Source organism: Taudactylus pleione, unplaced genomic scaffold, assembly GCF_031769625.1.
Source record: "Taudactylus pleione unplaced genomic scaffold, aTauple2 ptg000235l, whole genome shotgun sequence".
In the NCBI taxonomy this organism is placed as follows: domain Eukaryota; kingdom Metazoa; phylum Chordata; class Amphibia; order Anura; family Myobatrachidae; genus Taudactylus; species Taudactylus pleione.
Window position 1 is genome coordinate 1,604,577 of NW_028284637.1, and position 18,739 is coordinate 1,623,315.

Sequence of the window (18,739 nt, forward strand, 5' to 3'; positions counted from 1 at the left end):
ATACTAGTGTATGGGGACAGCGGCCATTCCTGGAGAGGAAGTTAATGTGATATCTCCTGCTTTACCTTCTTGATGAATTGCCCGAAAACTTAATTTTTACAATTGCAGGTGAAAATGTTAATTTTCACCTGCTTTTGTAAAAATTAAGTGATGATGAATAGTACCCTAAAAGTCTTAGGAGTCTAGTTACTAAGCAGTGTTAGGAGACAGAGTGAAAAGTGATGTCTGTGATAAGTGCCAGCCAATCAGCTTCCAACTGCCATCTCACAGGCTGTGTTTGAAAAATGACAGTTGGGAGCTGATTGGCTGGCACTCATCACAGACTTATCACTTTTCACTCTGTCTCCTAACACTGCTTAGTAACTAGATCCCTTAGGAAGAGATGTATTAAACCTTTGAGAGAAGTAAAGTGGAGCCATTTCCCATAGCAACTATGCAATCAGCTTCTGTCATTTTACAGACAGTACAAGATAAATGACAGTTAGAAGCTGATTAGTTGCTATGGGCACCTTCTCTACTTTATCTCTCTCAAAGGTTTGATACATCTCCCTTATAGTGATGTTGGTGATACTGTAGTGTCCCGTTAATATTGTTAAAGTTAACTGCATACTGTTTGATAGAATGCTGAGTGCCCTTCTTGCAATTATGGTTCCAGAGTTCAATTTCCTTATGACTGGGATGCAAGCCAGGTTAATATTTCTAAACAACAGTACCTGCCACTGCAAAGATCAGGGGACAGAATCAGTCCCATGCTGATATGCTCAGCTACAGATGGCAGGTGCTTGTTGGCTTGGAAGGACAGATTTGTTAAGCGCTGGCACTTGTGATGCATCAAGCAGTAACTTTAAGGCAATAGATTGCATGCCTGGCTTAGCTGACTCCGCCTTCTGATCTATTGGCCAGAGCATGGCCAGTGGATGGAGGCAGTGGAAAGCAATTGTAGGCAGCTGCCGAGGCTATGAGAATGACCAGGCTGCTAACACCAGGAGAATCTCACATTTCCCAGAATACCACCATCAAGACAGATCACCAGCGATTTGTAAAGGTGAGAAGCACTCAGTCATTGTTTTACAGTGAACGATGTCAGGTCAGCTTCTGAGGCTGCACCTGCACTGGAGTCTAATTGTATATTTACTGTTAAAGTTACTGTATGGTATAATAATAGTAATAAGTAAGTTTTCCATTTGCATTATTTTTTTCCTGCCCTTACATTGGCAAAGCAATACATTTGTACTGAATATAAATATAATTACTATATGATCAAATGTTCAGGTGTCACTATATATAAAAGCAATAAATGTCCTATAAAGATGATTTAACAAAAAAAAAGAAAGACACAAGAATAGAATGAATTGTACATATATATTTCTCATATATTATAATTTAAGAAAAATGTTTGTGACAATAAAACTGCAGCCAACATGTTTTCTTATTATTTTTATGCTATACAGCAATTATCTAAATTCCTGGCCGTTATCAGGGTCCTGCAATGATGCACAGGGTAGAGATCCCTAGGACACGGCTTTCCCTATGTGTTTGATTATCAGCTGGATGTCACCTTCCCTGCCAGAAACATTGGCACGTGCCCCCCCTTAGTGTACTCGTACCCCAGGTTGAGAACCACGGATCTAAGCGTTTCAGGTTTATTTCTGTGAACCGCATCAGTTGTTCGCTATTCCAATGATAAGTCTGGTATAGTAGCATGGACAAGATCAGGATATTTTTTATAGGGGTATTCACTTTGACATTCACCAAAATATGTATATATTGTATATACTTTAAAAATGGCCATGCTGTATTGTCTAGAGGAGTAATTCTGTGCACCTACCTATTGGGGCGGCCCATGTATAGTAATGAAATTAGCTTTTCTATGCATTAGAATGAATTGGGTGTAGACATAAAAATCATGCTATGTACAGTATAATATGAATCATCTTGTTATCAAACTTGCAATGTATTTGTCTCACGTCTCATGTTACATTGAGAAATACTGAATATGCAACATGTTACATGTGAACAGTAGGAAACAGTTTTTGTTCAAAGCACAGAGGCTGCCTGTCTATACTAATGTAACACAGAGCGGTGATCCATTAGGTGTGACAGGGGGGCAAAGGGTATTGGGATTCTAAACTCAAGGTTTGCTCTGCTGCCTAAGCATCTCGTGTTCCTTCCCTGTCTCTCAGACCCAGAGTAATGCCCCCATACATCAGCAAATGATTGCAGCAATTCTTAATTTTGCAATCGATTGTGTATAAAAAATCTTTCCTTTTTTCAATCGATTGTAGCAATTCTGCAAATTGCAATCAATTGAAACAGGGAAAGATTTTTATAAATAATCGATTGCAAATTGCAGAATTGCTGCAATCAATTGCTGATGTATGGGGGTCTTTACAGCCTACAGACTCTGCAGGCCTAACTGGAGGTTCCATCTGTTCAGCCACTGTCTTATCAGTATCGCAACACAATAAGATAATCATATACTTCCCTCTCCCCCCCCTCTGATATCTGTGCCCTGTGCTGTCAGATGCCATATGATCACATAATTATGTTGATTAAATATTGACACTTCAGCCCCATTCACTCCCCAGTCACAGTGAGGAAGTTTCATATAGCAAGAAACTTATTCCCGTTTTCTATGAAAATTCTAAATATCAAATTATTTAGAATTAAAGTAATTTACTTACTTCACAATGTGGACCTTTATGTTCATTTTAACAGCTCAGAATGAGTATTGAAATAGGAGCTAATTAAATCCCATGCTGTCATCCATCCTATTCCTCCTGTGTAACTTGTCTCCATTAGTAGCATCTTATTTTTCCTGCTAGACAGCAGCGTTGCCAAAGCACAAGGCACCAGGGAAGGTAGAGAAACAAATAGACCTGTAGTCTCTCTGCTGTTTGATATGGCTTTCCTGTAAAGTGATCTTGGGGACCATGTGATCATTTCTGCATGTATACCTGTCCAGATCAGGTGTACTTCCATTGTGTTTGTGTTCAGGTGTACTTCCATTGTGTGTGTGTGTGTGTGTGTGTGTGTGTGTGTGTGTGTGTGTGTGTGTGTGTGTGTGTGTGTGTGTGTGTGTGTGTGTGTGTGTGTGTGTGTGTGTGTGTGTGTGTTCAGGTGTACTTCGATTGTGTGTGTGCTCGGGTGTACGTACAGCGTGTGTGTGTATGTTCAGGTGTACTTCCATTGTGTGTGTGTGTGTGTGTGTGTGTGTGTGTGTGTGTGTTTGTGTGTTCAGGTGTACTTCCATTGTGTGTGTGTGTGTGTGTGTGTGTTAAGGTGTACTTTCAGTGTGTGTGTGTTCGTGTGTACTTTCAGTGTGTGTGTGTTCAGGTGTACATCCATTGTGTGTATGTAAGTGTGTGTGTGTGTTACCATTTCCTGTTCTCTACTGTATGTGACCCATGGACTATGCTATTAGTTTGGCACAGACATTACACAAAGTAAATAAGTAAATATTGCCCTTATCAAGAAAATATTCTTATCAACTTGTCTCTGAATGGCTTACACAGGTATTTAATGTATAACTAGTAATTACATGAATTAAAAAAAAAAAAATTCCTAGACCAGTGGTTCTCAAACTCTCCGGAATCCTGGCACCCCCTACAGTACAAGCAATTTTTTATTTCACAGCACGTCTGGGCCAAAAGTTTCTAACTGAGAAAAAAATATTTTGAAATTATTAAATAAACTAAATTGTGCATCCTTAGGTTCAGGTATGTGCTGGTGGAAAGGGTTGTGCTTCTGTTTATTCACATAGTTTATGACTGGCAGCCACTATCAATGGTTTTGCCACATTGCGGTACTCAGGGTTCTACGGCAAGCAGTTTGGGAACCACTGCCATAAAAAAAATGGCTCACATGCAAAAAGATTCTAAAAAAATGAAACATTTGTCTAAATGTTCAGGACAGTGCCCCTGTAGTGACACATCGCTCCGTCATACACCCGTGTCGTGTATGTACGGTGCGTGCGATGTCTCGTTGCATTGCATCGCATTGTGGTTGTGTGGCACCATCTCATGTCAAATATCAGTCACCTTCTAGTTATTTGTTTTACAAAACTTTTCTTTTAGTCACTATCATTATTTTCTATGATATTCATATGCTCAAGCGACACATCTCGGCAAGCCTCTCTTATAATGTTATGTTTACTTCATATACTATTGCAATTAGTATCATTTTTGATTATTATTTCCTGATCGATACCTATAGATTGCGAATCGATAGTCCCACTATTAGTAGTTTGGCCCATTGACCAACCATTAGCTGGATAGCCTAATTATAGTAGACGTCCACAAACATCTAAATTGACATACCCCCTTTTCCATTGGATGAAACTCCGATCGTGTGACCGGGATCACCAAGTTCTAACTAATATGTGAATTAACACTTATAGGTTTGATGAACAACCCCCTCTTATACTTTAGACAATCTCCTCCTTCTCCTGTGTTGCATATGATGACAAGTGCCTCGTACAATGATATGTCTTCCACGTGTAGAATTTAATCATTATGCATAGATTGTCATCTACTGATCGAGATTTGCAGTTTGTCTGCAATCGTTAATCTTTGCATTAATTGTAACATTTATCTACTACCTGTCAGACGAAGAATCCACTGTAGTCATTTGTTTACATAATGGATAAATAGACACCCCCCCTTATCCATTGGACGGAATCCCGATCACGTGATCAGTACTAATGGATGTGATTTACTACGTACTAAGGGCCTGATTCAGACCCACTCGCGAGCGGCTGTCCGCTCGCAAGTGGGTCGATGGTGTGCACTGAGCATGCGCACGATGGAGGGAGCTCCGTCGTGCGCATGCGCGAGACGCGACGAGCGAAGGACTTTCCTTCGCTCGTTGTGTCTGATCAAAGGGGGCGTGCTGTCGATGTTGGTTGACAGCACGCCCCCTTTGGTGGGCGTGCCGGGGGCGTGCCTCCCAGACGGGGGCGTTCCCAAGGGAACGCCTACCGTCAGAAGCCGGCCCACTGACATCACTAGTGATGTCAGTGGGAGTGATTTTGGCTCTGATAGAGCCAAAATCACTCCGGGCCTTGCGGTTGAGAAACTCAACCGCAGGCTCCGGCTCGCAGTGGCGATGATCGCGATGGTCAAGACCATCGCGACCATCAACCTGCACGCTCGTATAGGCTGTGGGTGGTGACCCACAGCTATACGAGCGTCCAGGAGGACGCTCCATAATTATGGAGGTGGGCCCTGATTCAGAGCGAGCGCTCTGGTCAGAGCGTCCGGCTCTGAATCAGGGCCTAAATTCCACACAACAACACATCAGTGGATCTGCCTCTCTTTTATTATATGTATGTTTTGTTTGATATCAATTTTTTAAACCTTATATTTCACTTTATCTTCCCCTGTAATTGGGGATATTCATTTTAGGTAATAACCAATAAAAGTTAAATTTTATTTTGTTATTTAATTTTTCTGTATGCCCACCACCAACAACTCCTTTTTTATTTTTTAATATTTAATTTAGGCACATTGCCAGGGGATTAGAGGGGTCCCACTCCTCCCCCAGTGCCACGTATATTAGCTACTCATTGGACTCTGTTATTACACTAACAAACTTGTTTACTATGCAGTGAAACAGTAAAAATAATGACTGTGTTTGCGCCCATTGCAAAGCAACATGGTCTGTTCCAGATACAAAGTTACTACTTTCTTCTGCTTTATTCCCAACTCAGAATCAGTCTCACTATGGGGGTCTATTTACTAAGACTCTGCGTTAATGCCGCTCCTGCTTCGCCTGCTACTGCTGAGAATCAGGAGCTGGCTAAAGCAACTGTTACTAAAAATAGACCAGCTGAGGAGAGTGAACGTTAAGTCACCCCCTCAGCGGTAACAGCTAAGACTCCCTTCCCATCACAACAAACTTTATTTAAAAAAGGCCAACCTGACACAGCTCAAGTCCTGCTTCTCCAGCGAGGAGAAGCAGATACCAGCAGCTACAGGATGCGATACCATAGCTGGAGAAGTCAGCAGATGGTAAGTGACCTCTCCCCTTAGTAATACCTGGGACACTTATTGCTGCCATAGGTGTTTATGGCAGCGCTAAGTGCCCCATGTGCAGTGTGATATTGTAGCCGGCACTTAGTGCTGGCAGGCTGCAGGCAGAGAAAATCCCTTTAGTACATACTGAGAAGCGGTATGTACAGGGATTTTCTCTGCCTTTAGCATTTTTACCCCTTTTCTCCCCTTAGTAACTAGACCCCTATGTGATTTGCTATAAATATGTTCACACACTCATGCTAATATAAGTGTTATTACTCTGCAGTGGCGTCATGAGGGGAGTGCAGGCCGCACCTGGGTGTCACCCACTGAGGGTGTGACACCAAAATGCCGGCTCCTCTGCAATGACAGGAGCCAAGTGCTGCGTTGTGACATTCTCCTGCAGCACCGGCTCCTGTCATAGAAGAGGAGTCGACAGTGCAGACTGCCCAGTCTCCGGGGGCTGCCCAGCATCTCCGACGATGCTGTGCTGCTCCCGGAGTGATGTTATCGGGATCCCTGTGAAGCCATTCCCCCTTTATTTAGGCGACAAACCTTTTTGGCCAGGAGCACCTCTGGTATCCACAGTGCGCACCTGGTGTCACCAGAACCAGTGATGCCTCTGTTACATGTCAGATCAGAGTGAACCTTAAATGTTTGCACATTAAGAGGGGTTGTGGCCCCGTTCCCCCAGAATGGCCACACTTCCTCTCAGTACTGGGGCCTCTGGCCGCTCTCTATGGCCCTGATCACCATACCACTTAAATCACGATTATTGCCACATCACCTATGATTATCAAGCTCAGTAGGAACCTAAGCTTACTAGCAAATGCACACACTCAACACAATGAACATTTGGTGGTAAGAATTTTAACAATTAGCATCTAACCACTCAAAGGTATTTTGTAGTCTAACTTTACAGCCAAAAAAACTCTTCTCTTCAGAAGGCTAATGGATTCATTAGAGTATAAGGACACAACTTATTCATTTTAAGATTTAGGAGTATATTTTTGAGGCTTTTGTTTCATAAAATTATGTAAAAATTGCAGTTTCTGCATAATTCTATGTTTCCATGCTATGTACTAAAAGCCAAATGCAGGAGATTTTCTGCAGGGCTAATTAGCACTGAAGACCACATTTCATATTATTATCAATGGGTACTACCGTCTGATCCCTATGTACCAAACTCTGAAAAGCGAAGCTTTTTGAAGTTTAACCCCATTGGTTTATGCCAGGGGTGGGGAACCTTTTTTCTGACAAGGGCCATTTTGATATATATAATATTATTTGTGGGCCTAGTGTAGGCCATGTCCCCTCCGTGTGATGTCACATAGGGGTGGGATCACAATCACCGGTGATTACAGCAATGCCTGGAGTGTGCTGAGGAAGCTCCTTGGAGCTGTAAGGGCAGCTGTGTGACCGTCTGAAGCATCCTAAGGACGCTCGAGGCTGCACTGCTGCATAGATTCTGGCTGCAGGGTACCATTCTAAGCACCATGCTAGCCAGATGAGGCTAGCAGAACAAAGCTCCAAGGGCCAGATCAAATGATTCTGGGGGCCTTATACGGCCCCCGGGCCTGAGGTTCCCATCCCTGGTTTGTGCCATCATTAAATGGCATAAACCACTTCATGCCTAAAGAAGCATTCTGGCAGGAGAGGTTTCTTACGATTTCTCTCCCATCAATCCTTGGAAACTGACACTGTGTGCATTTGCAGTGTCATATTCTCTGGAGAATATGACAAAAAGGGGGAAATTTGCTGAATATAGACCCCCAAGAATTGTATCTTCTGATACCTGGTAGAACAGCGAGTAATATCTCAGTTCGATTTATCCCAAATTTTCCAAACTGTTACAATTATATTTAAAGACTTGGGGATATATTTTTGAAAAGCCAACACTTCTATGGTGGTTGGATCTGAAAATGTAAAGGGGCACTATCACTCAATGAGAAGCATGCCGGGCCTTACACTGAATGTGAGTGTCATTTGAAACTTTTGGCTCCAACCTGCCAAGAACAAAATACTGTATATCCCCTGGTAACTCCTCTGAGTACTGACAGACTGCAGACTGACTCATGACTCCCACTTCCCAAATTATTTTAAAAACCACATACTGTATGTTACATGGGATCTCTTACTTTGAGTCACCTTTAATCCACATTAATACACAGATTTATTTGACCTTTTCCCACAATACCTCACTATTATGTACAGAATTGTAATTATGACACATTGGCAGTGGAATAAACATATATAAAGAAATTATGAAATGTACATCTCAGCAACGAGGAACAAGACTAAGGGCTCTATTTAGTAACATTATTTTTACTAAAACACCCTTTTCACATTATTTTAGTTTCACCTGTAGTTACTATAGGGCAATTGGAGTAGAATTAGTAAAATTCTACTCCAACCCCTAGTATCACTTATTTTTAGTAAAGCAGATCGCATTTCCCATAACTGTAATGGGAAATGTGATCCGATCATAGTTACTAAAAATAAATTGTTAAAAAATACCGGGGGAAGCCCTGTGATAATAACGCCACCTGGAGGTGGCGTTATCCAGTGTCTCCCCCGGTTACCGGGCTCCCACTCTGCTCTAATGGGCAGAGCAGAGGTGGGAGCCGGTACCAGTAATCAGCTATGTGGTCTAAATAGACCGCAAGCTGATTGCTGTAAAAAAAAGAAAAAAAGAAATGAAACATTCTTTTTTTACTTACCTTAATCCAGGGACCGGTGATCGGGCCTCCGGTGATGGCTCCTCTCCGGTCAGCTGGTCTCCCACAGTGCACTGCTGCCCGGTCATCAGGTGATCGGGCCCCAGTGCAGTATGGGAGATCACCTGATCGGGAAGCCCGGAGAAGATCACCGGAGGCCAGGAGGATGCAGGTAAGTGTAATGAAGGGAGGGGGGGTCGCGGGGGGGGGAGGGGGGGTCGCGGGGGTCCGCGATCATGGGGGCGGGGCTTAGCGCCGGGGGCGGGGCTTAGCGTCGGTGGGGGGCAGCAGCGACGGTAGGTCGGCGCATGCGCGCGCTCTTAGTCGCGGTATTTTTTCCGAAAATACCGCGACTAGAGTGCGGATGGGATCCGCAGGGACAGAGCTTTATCGCAAGCTCTGTCCCTGCAAGGGATTTATAGTAAATCCCTGTGATATTGCCTGAATTATGCGGATTCAATATGCGGATTCAATATACCATTCAATATGCGGATTGTAGTAAATAGAGCCCTAAGACATTAATAACAAATACAGCAGCCCTGACCTGCAGTACATACGTAGGAGTATTCCTTCTCTTCTACGTATAGGAGAGGCACCTGACAATTCTGTTGGAACATTGGACCTTATTATCCTCATCAACATAGTGACTAGATAACACAAGGAGATCTTACTCCAACCATCACCTCACCTCCACCCTGAGACTTCCCCTCACACCTACCTCCAGGATTTTGCCTTCCTCTAGAACTCACTCTCTTTTCAGACTTTCTACCAGCTCTGTTCAAAACTCACCCTCATCTCCTCTGCCATTCATTATCCTTAACAATTCACCCTCCAACTGTTCTCCCCTTCCCCTGCTTCTCACAGGCAGGGCCCTCATTCCCCTTCTTCCCCTTTTTCCCCTACCATGATCCATGTCAGTAGTGCTCCATTCATTCGTCTCCTATTTCTGCTTCAGCAACTCAGACACTGCTTATGGTGCATACACACGGTCAGATTTTCCTTCAGATCTGTTCAATAACGATTTTAAAAATCATTCAATCGTTCACATCTGAAGGAAAATCTGACATATCTGACATGTTTGTCAGATGAACGATGAGCAATGCGCGTTCCCGATGGTCAGATAACGATATCTGACATCTGATGTGTTTGCAGTCAGATTTTGACGATTCCATTCATTTTAATGCAGTCAGAAATCGTTCAATTGTTCAAATCGTTGGTAAAATCGTTCTATTGTTCATCTGACACATCTCACCGTGTGTATGCACCATTACTTTTGGGGGGATGGGGGCGGCCAAACCTCCCTAGACACGCCCCTTCGGTACCTGGGCCTGTGGCAGTTCCCGGCACCCCTGCTTACATGGAGTATAATCAAGCTTATAGTGAAGTCCAAAGCTAGTCTGTTCTTTCCATTTTTCGCTGTCTTTCTTATCTGAAAGCAACTACTTGAATATTTGCATAATATCAATATAACTGAGCCCTACTCAGATTGCAAATCTACAAACTTATGGATGTACAGTAACAAGCAATTCATGCAACACATTGTTTCGCAATAAGGAAATAAATTCACCTGGTACGGGCCGGGACAGGGATCCTTCACTGCGGAAAATTAAGGGGCGTGACCTCGTGGGTGGTGCGTGGCCTGCGGGGGTGCTGGAGGTGCAGGCTGCCCCCGGGGACCAGCCTGTTTGAGTGCCAGCTCCCTCACTGTTCTAGGAGCCGAGTGTTGCACATAATGCAACACCCGGCTCCTGTCACTGAGGGGGAGCCAGCACTTTGGTGTCACCCCTCAGCTGGTGACACCCGGTGCGACCTGCACCCCCCTTGTGACGCCAGTGACGTAATAAGATTATTTCTTAATACAATATAAATATTTTTCTCCTACAGATGAATGTTCACAGGATACTGTATTACTGGATTTGTGTACAAATTTGATAAGGAGAACTGTAGCTGCTAAATACACCATCTGTCCCCTTATAAATGTGGTCAGTCATTCAATGGGATTTCTGCCCATTGAGTTTATTCTGCTGGAAAGTCAGAAGTGCTAGGGGGAGATGTATCAAACCTTGCAGAGAGAAAAGTGGAGAGAGATAAATCTTCAAGTCATGTTACAGGTGTCTGAAACTGATTATTAATTAGTAAATTATCTCTCTCCACTTTGTCTCTCTCCATTGCTTGATACATTTCTCCCCTAGTCACACTTATTATCTAACTGGAAAAACACATGTGCTACAAATTATACACACAATACATTTTATATTAAATTTAAGACATATCACAATTTTAAATATACTGTTGTAATAAACAGTCGTCATAACATACCATGTCCACCTCTTTTACTAAAAAAGCAAAAATGCTATAATTTATCAAACCAACATTCACTTCTAGATAAATTAATTGAAAACTTCATTATACACCTTGAAATACAACATTTCCTTAACAAATTAACACATAAGTACAAAATATTCTACAGTAAGTATTCCCTTTGTTTCAAAGACTGTGCTAGATAAATGACAGTTAGAAGCTGATAGGTTGCTTTAGGTAACTTCTGCAATTTATCTCTCTTCATGGCTTGCTACATCTCCCCCTGTCTAATATAAAAGTACAACTTTCTATTATTAACTTGCATAGTTCCCTTTTACTGGCAAATGAAAAATCAATAACAATTCTATATTTTTATTTGTTTTTGTCAGCTCTAGCTTATTTAAAATGCTGACTTTACTAGGAAAGCTACTGGTTCCCAAATTTTCTGGAATCAAGGCACTCTAAATTCTCAGAATTTTTTTTTCATGGCAACCCTAAGCCAAACGTTTCTTACAGTATTGAAATCTTATAAATACAATTCATTAGTCTGTCTTTCTGTCTGGTTATGCATTCGGACACCCCTGCATTAACTGGGATAAAACTAACGCAAGGTGCTCCAGTTGAATCCTGGCCAGAAGTTTTGGGGGTTAGGGTCCTGGTCGGACCTCCCATTGGTGTACACTGGACAGAACTTGACCTGAGGAGCCAGTGGTGACCCACTGGATGGATTGGGCAAAAACTTCACAGAGTGGTAACAGTGGATACCAGAATACATACTAGGGAGTTGATGTCCCAGTCAGACATCCAGTTGGTGTATGCTGGACAGAACTTTGACCCATGAACGCTGGGCACAACTTTGACCCTGGGAGCCTGTTCTGGGCCTTCCACTGGATGGATTTGGACAACATCACATAATTTGGACAAAAACTTCAGAGGGTGATAACATTGGATCCAGAAGACATATTAGGGAGTTGAGGTCCCGGTTGGACCTCCCGTTGGTGTACGCTGGGCATAACTTTGACCCGGGGAGCCTGTTCTGGGCCTTCCACTAGATGGATTTGGGCAACATCATATAATTTGGACAAAAACTTCAAAGGGTGGTAAAATTGGATTCCAGAAGACATACTACGGGGTTGAGGTCCTGGTTGGACCTCCCGTTGGTGTATGCTGGACAGAACTTTGGCCTGGGGACGCTGGACAGAACTTTCATCCGGGAAACCTATTTGTTACTACTTTCCCACAGAGACACCAATACAAAGATGAAGAAAGACACACAGAGGGCTAAGCAGAGATACAGAAATAGGATGGGATAAATATGGGGGGAGAATAGACTATAAATGGTCTCAGTGGAGTGCACGGGGGAAAAGGGACTTACCTACACTGAGAAGTAGGAATGGGAAAGTGCAGAAGGAAGTGGAGATGCCAGACACACATAGGGCCAGATTCAATTAGCTGCAGTAATCAATTATAGCCCATGGCAGCCCGTGATCAGCCCGCAAGCTGCACTTAACGCCAATTTCTGTTAGAGCCTGAGGGAGGCTCGAAAATAAATCGCCGGTAAGTGACCTTATCGCAAGTGCCGCAAACGCAATAACTGATAGCTCCAGGTACTTATCCCGGAACCAATGGATTGAGGCGTGTTAGTCGCAATTTTAAAGCGCAAGGAAAAGGGGTTGTAATTGAATAGCCTCAGCCAAAAAAGCCAGAGGCTACCACCCTTTTGCTGATGCATTAAATTAGAGCAGCTAATTGAATCCAGCCCATAGCCTGTGTAAATAGATGGCAGCATGCTGCCATGCCTATAGTTGCTGATAAGTGTATTATATATAACATTGGGCAATGTACTCTATCTTGGCTAAATAAATTCCATAAACAAAATAATATCACAAATATTCCTTCTGATTTTACTATTATAATTCTTTCTTGCAACTCTTAATTGCTAGTACGGAGTATTTTCCACATAGAATTTTCTCTAATTCAGTAGGATGCATACATTGTAGCCAGGGCCGGCTCTGCCATTAGGCAGCCTTAGGCAGCTGCCTAGGGGCACCAGGATCTGGGGGGGCACCACAGAGTTTGCCCATCACAATATTAAAGAGAGACATTCTTGTACCAAATGCAGGTGGCAGCTGTGGAACTAATGGTGCATACACACGGTCAGATTTTCCTTCAGATTTGTACAATAATGATTTTAAAAATCGTTCAGTCATTCATATCTGAAAGAAAATTTGACATGTGTCCCTGCAACGATGAACGATGCGCGTTCCCGTTTGTCAGATAACGATATCTGACACGTGATGTGTTTGCAGTCAGATTTGGTTGATATTAATTCATTTTAATACTGTCAAAAATCGTTCGTAGTTCATGAAATCATTGATAAAATCGTTCAAACCGTTCGTAGTTCATTGTTCGTCGTTCATCGTTCGTCTGACAGGTCTGACCGTGTGTATGCACCTTAAGATGATGCCTTCGCACTTTCACCTAATGGGTTGGAAAGTGGGTATTGGTGGCGGTGGTGGGGGGCAGCTCAGTAGGCTGTAGTTTTTCCTAGGGTGCCGAGAAACCTTGCACCGGCCCTGATTGAAGCTACAATAGTTTCAGGCACCCTGAACCTATTTTGCTAGAAATATAATCATCAATGTACAGGTATTCCTCAGATGATCACTGGTGAACGTTCAGGTCAAAGCAACATACAGTCAGTTATACAAATCAGTCAGATGACAATCTTGTCTCTTGAGGCTTCTCCTTTTACTACACCACATCGGATGGAAGAGCAATGTGCCCCCCTTTGCTGTCATCACTCTTCAACACTGCAGTATCCCTATTGCATACCTCCCAACTGTCCCTATTTCAGCGGGAAAGTCCTGTTTCCCATCATGCCTCCTGCTGCACTACTTATCTGAGCTGCGTTGTCCAACACTGCATCAGATAATCTGCGTAACATCGGCACCATGGGGTCACGCAGCCGGCCGCCGCAGTTGAGAAGAGGAGGCCAGGAAATCCATCAGCCAACGGAGATCCTGGCCTCTTCCCTTCTCACCATAGTGGCGATACGCCTCCGTTTCAGGAAACTGAGGCCATCGCCGCCCCCTCCCCGCCCACAAATGGCAGCAGACTGTCAATCACTGACAGTCTGCTGCCAGTCTGTGAGCGGGATCGCATACCCGTTCTGCACATGTGCAGAACGGGTCATGCGCCTGCGCAGATTCCCGAACAATCTGCGTTCAGCAGTGCACTAGTGTGTACTGCTGAATCAGGCCCCAAGTTTGAGAATCTCTGTTCTAAACGGTTTACGCTCGCATAAGTGCAATAAAGGTGAAAACAAATAAAAGATGGACTGTGGACTTTCATAGCAGCATTACTCTGACAGCAGAAGGAGTTGCTACATTGTCGTAGATGCACTTTTTCTTAACAGCTATCCAGATGCTACAAAATTGATAAATCAATCCAATCTGTATTGCTGTGATAACTTAAGTGGCGATATTGATTGTTATTCAATGTAGCTATAACTCAGATTCATGTATCCACCCCTTAGTGAAAATATGAAGAACTTTCCAGAGTGGATAATGAAGGGAGAGAGAGCATTGTATATTTATTTTGAAGTTTTGATTTTGCATATGGTATGGAAGTGTTTTTATGTAAGAAATTGACTCATTGAATGACATCAATGATATGACATGGAAGTGATACAAGGGATGTGCAATAAGTTTGCTGATTTGCAGTGCATAGATAGAGTAGACACAACCTGACAGTCTGTTTGTGAACTGTAATCTCTGACTAAAGTTCTTGTGAAATTTCAGGGCACAGAACCGTATATAAGCAGGACTGCACACCAAAGAAGTCAGCTTATTCACTTCCTTCACAAACTTGTGAAGCTCAACAGAGGCCACTGGAGAGCTATGTACAAGAGTGGTCTACAACAGCAGGAGAGTTTTGACCGACTGCGAGCTGCTTTTGGGGAGGAAGTACTGCCTTGATCCACTGTGTTTGAGTGGTGCAGAAGATTTCCCCGGAAGATGAGGAGCGCAATCACTGAGGATAATGTTGCTGCATGCCATAGTTGAGGTGGACAATAGGTTGACTGTGGCCCTGTTAAAGAAGGTGATAGGCATCTCATGAGGATCAATACGCTCGATACTCCATGAAAAACTTAGAGTAAGGTTTCTGTACACTGGGTGCCTCATCAGTTGACTTGAGAGCAGAAGGAGGCTTGGGTGACTTGGTGCTGCAACATGCTGGCCAGGTTTGATGGCGGTCACTCAAACTCTGTCTGGGAGATCATCAGTGGCGATGAATCCTGGATCTACAGTTTCGAAACCCGAGACCAAATAGTTGGCCCAGTTGACCCCAGTTGGAGGTGCACCACCTCAGATGTTCTGTCGTGAGTGCAGCGTGGCCAAGCAGATGGTGGCTGTTTTTGTGGCCAATACTGGTCATGTAGCTACTGTACCATGGGACTGGTACACCAACCAATGCCTGCTGCAAGTGCTGGAAGCCATTTCCAGGAGCCATCCAAGACTTGCACTCGTGGTGCCCTTCTCCATCACGACAATGCACCTGGCCCCAAGTCTAGGAAAGTGGTGGATTTTCTGGCCCATGCACGCATCCAGGAGCTTGGCCATCCGCCGTACAGTCCATACCTCAACCCCTGCAACTTCTTCGTGTTCCCACAAATCAAGCGCAAGATTGAGGGATTTGTTTTGAGTCGCCGGAAGCAGTAGTGGAGACCTTCATCCAGCATGTAGAAGACATACCTGCTTTGGATTGGTCCAGCTGCTTCACCAAGTGGTTTGAGCGCATGCAACTTTGCATAGACTCCTCTGGCGAATACTTTGAAGTAATGTAATGTTCACTTTGTAAATATATAACTTTTTGTGCATCCGGAAACTCATTGCACATCCCTCGTACTGTTTGAGTGAAAGTCATTTGGAAAGATAAAAACAAGAATACTCTGGCTGATGGCTTGTGGTTAGAAAGGATAATGTAAAAGTGAAAAGCGTGTAAGTATGCTGATTGAAAAGTAGTATGTATGTTTGTTATTTGTTAGTTTGTTAGTCAATAAGTTCCTGAGAAGACACAAATTCCTCATGCAAATATTCACAATCCTCATCATCATCACTCAAATTGTAATTAAGGAGAGGCATAACCAGAATTAAATGATTTATAACCACATAACAGAGAAGTCATAAGAGCCATGACAGGTTAAGTGTTTATTTAAGAGGGCTTGGTTCAGAGGGAGACTATCTCTACCTGGATATTGGATGCTAAAAAGCCAGTGACTAAATAAGGAGATTGCTTTTGAATGTTATGTGTATGTTTTTTGCAAATTGTCTTATTTCTTTCATACATATGGCCTGATTCACCTCGGATCACAAGTCTGCAAACTCACTGCGAAAATATGCAAATTAATGCAATCGCGGTGCAATCGTAGCCAGTGGCGTAACTATAAATTTTTAAACGGGGGAGTGGAGATCCGAACGCAGGCGTGCCTAATTATGCGAACGGCGTTTTATGGGAGTGCATAATTAACAAAGTAGTATCATGGCACACGTGACATGGGTGGTTTGGACACTGACCTGATCGTAGTGTTTAAGAGAGGGTATGGTCAACCTTAAGCTCTACGACCAGTTCCGATGGTTCCCGATGGTTTTGATTAATCCTTATATGCCCGGAGATGACGTGTAATGTGTACGAGAAGGGGGCGTATTTTTTGTCTTACGGCCGCATCCTCCCCTTGGTCGGCCAGCTAACGATCCGATCTTAAGGACGCAACTTGCAACTTGCGAGTGCATCATTTGCAAATACGGACCCTTTTCCCTTACGACCGTGCGGCCGCAACGACCGACTCTGAATGAGGTCCTCTATGCTTAAAAGTGAAAGTCCTTGCAGCCGCTCCTGAGACATGTTGCTTCGAAGGTAATTCTTGATTAATTTGAGTTTTGAGAATGATCTTTCGCATGAAGCCACTGTGACTGGTATGGTCAAGAACAATAGTAAAGCTGTGCAAATGTTACAAAAGCTGCTTGCAATAGTACAGTTTTCCACGATCAGCATATGTGCAAAATCAGCTATGTTGTTTAACTTCTGAATGTCCAACTTTAGTGCAGTTCTCAAGGTTAGCAACTCTTCGGCAAATGAGCTCGACAAAAATTTTGGATACAATTCTACAATCTTGTTTGCTGACCTTACAACTTCTTCATCTATCTAGTTGTCAAGTAGTTTTGAGAGTATTCTTGACCACCATACAATATAGAGCATTCTTGTGACTGATATACAATACAGGGAGAACTCTTGTCACCACCTTACCGTGCACAAAGTATTCTTGCAACTGTCAGAATGTAAATTCCTACGCTGCTGAAATTATTGGAACACTGGTAGTTGTGACAGGGGGGGGGGCTTGTCTCGTGTATTTAAAAAATTAGACATCCTCTTATCCCACCTTCCCACTGAACCAGTGGCGTAGGTTCATCCCAGACGTCCGGAGGCAAGTTATAATTTGGTGCCCCCGGTCACAGCCACTGACACTGTAATGTAGCAATTCGCATGCAGACAAACTATAGATAGAAGAAGGCAGCAGCTGATGGTCTGACACGGATCTCTCCACTAGTGTATGATGGCTTCTCAGGTGCCGGGAAGGGGTGCCATGTTTTGGTCGGCCGCGACGGTACACTCCGGGTACATAGTTACAGCCCTAAGTGGGGTGAATATGTTGTGGACAAGGTGCCCCTTTAGAGCTGGAGGCCGGAGGCAGGCGCCTCCATTGTCTCCCATAGTTCTGACCCTGCACTGAACACCTACACACCAGTGACTGGTATGCAGCATACATGGATCACTGCCAAAAGAATATACCAGTGGTTCCCAAACTGTGCGCCGTGGCACCCTGGGACAATTGCAGGGGTACCTCAGGTTGGTGGTCCAGCACCAAATCAAATGATTTATGGTCAATGTAATGTAAATATGTGAACAAAGAAAAGTGCAAACCTGTCCGCCACCACATAACTGACCCTAAGGATGATAGATAAGCACAATTTACTTCACTTTACTATTTTATTCGTTTTTTTTTCTGAATTTCTCAATAACAAACTTAAACTTAGGGTTGCTGTGAAAACAATGCTAATACTCTAGGGTGCTGTTATTCAAAAAAGTTTAGAAACCACTGGGATATAGCGTAATTGCAAACAATTCTGACCTGCAGCATAAAGCTGTCCTTTATATTGAGACTTTCCTGTCATCAGTTGAGATGAACGCATTAGTCTTATTGCTAAATACTAGATTTTGAATTACATTAAAGACAATTTTTAACATATAGAGACCGTTACTCACTGCTATATATGGCTAATGCAGAGGCCTATCCAAATTCTATGCAGCAACATAGAACATCACAGGGGTTGCTAAACTATAAGATCAACAGTCTGTTGCCAGTAAAAGACATTTTAGGGTAAATTTACAAAGATGGGAGTTCTATTAAGAAGTGATGTTGCCCATAGCAACCAATCAGATTCCAGGTATTATCTTCTAGAAGGTGCTAGATAAATGAGAAGTAGAATCTGATTGGTTGCTATGGGCAACATCACTTCTTAAATAGAACTCCCCTCTGAGTAAATTTACCCCTTGGAGTTTAATTCAGTAAAAGATTTAAAGAAGAAAGTTCCTCCAGTTCTGAAGTCTACCTTTGCACCCTTGTTATTTTTCAAGGTTGCTTTTCTA

General features: G+C 43.2%; 1 protein-coding gene across 2 annotated transcripts in view; it reads left to right on the top strand.

Annotated features, from left to right (window-relative positions):
• Positions 1-922: 922 nt before the first annotated feature.
• LOC148516875 (serine palmitoyltransferase 3-like) overlaps positions 923-18,739 on the top strand; it is a 96,595-nt gene continuing 78,778 nt past the window's right edge. For both annotated transcript variants that reach the window (XM_088479449.1, XM_088479450.1), the window contains exon 1: positions 923-1,045. In XM_088479449.1, coding sequence (XP_088335575.1) covers positions 959-1,045 — 87 coding nt within the window. In that variant the 5' untranslated portion in view covers positions 923-958. The remainder of the gene's footprint in view (positions 1,046-18,739) is intronic.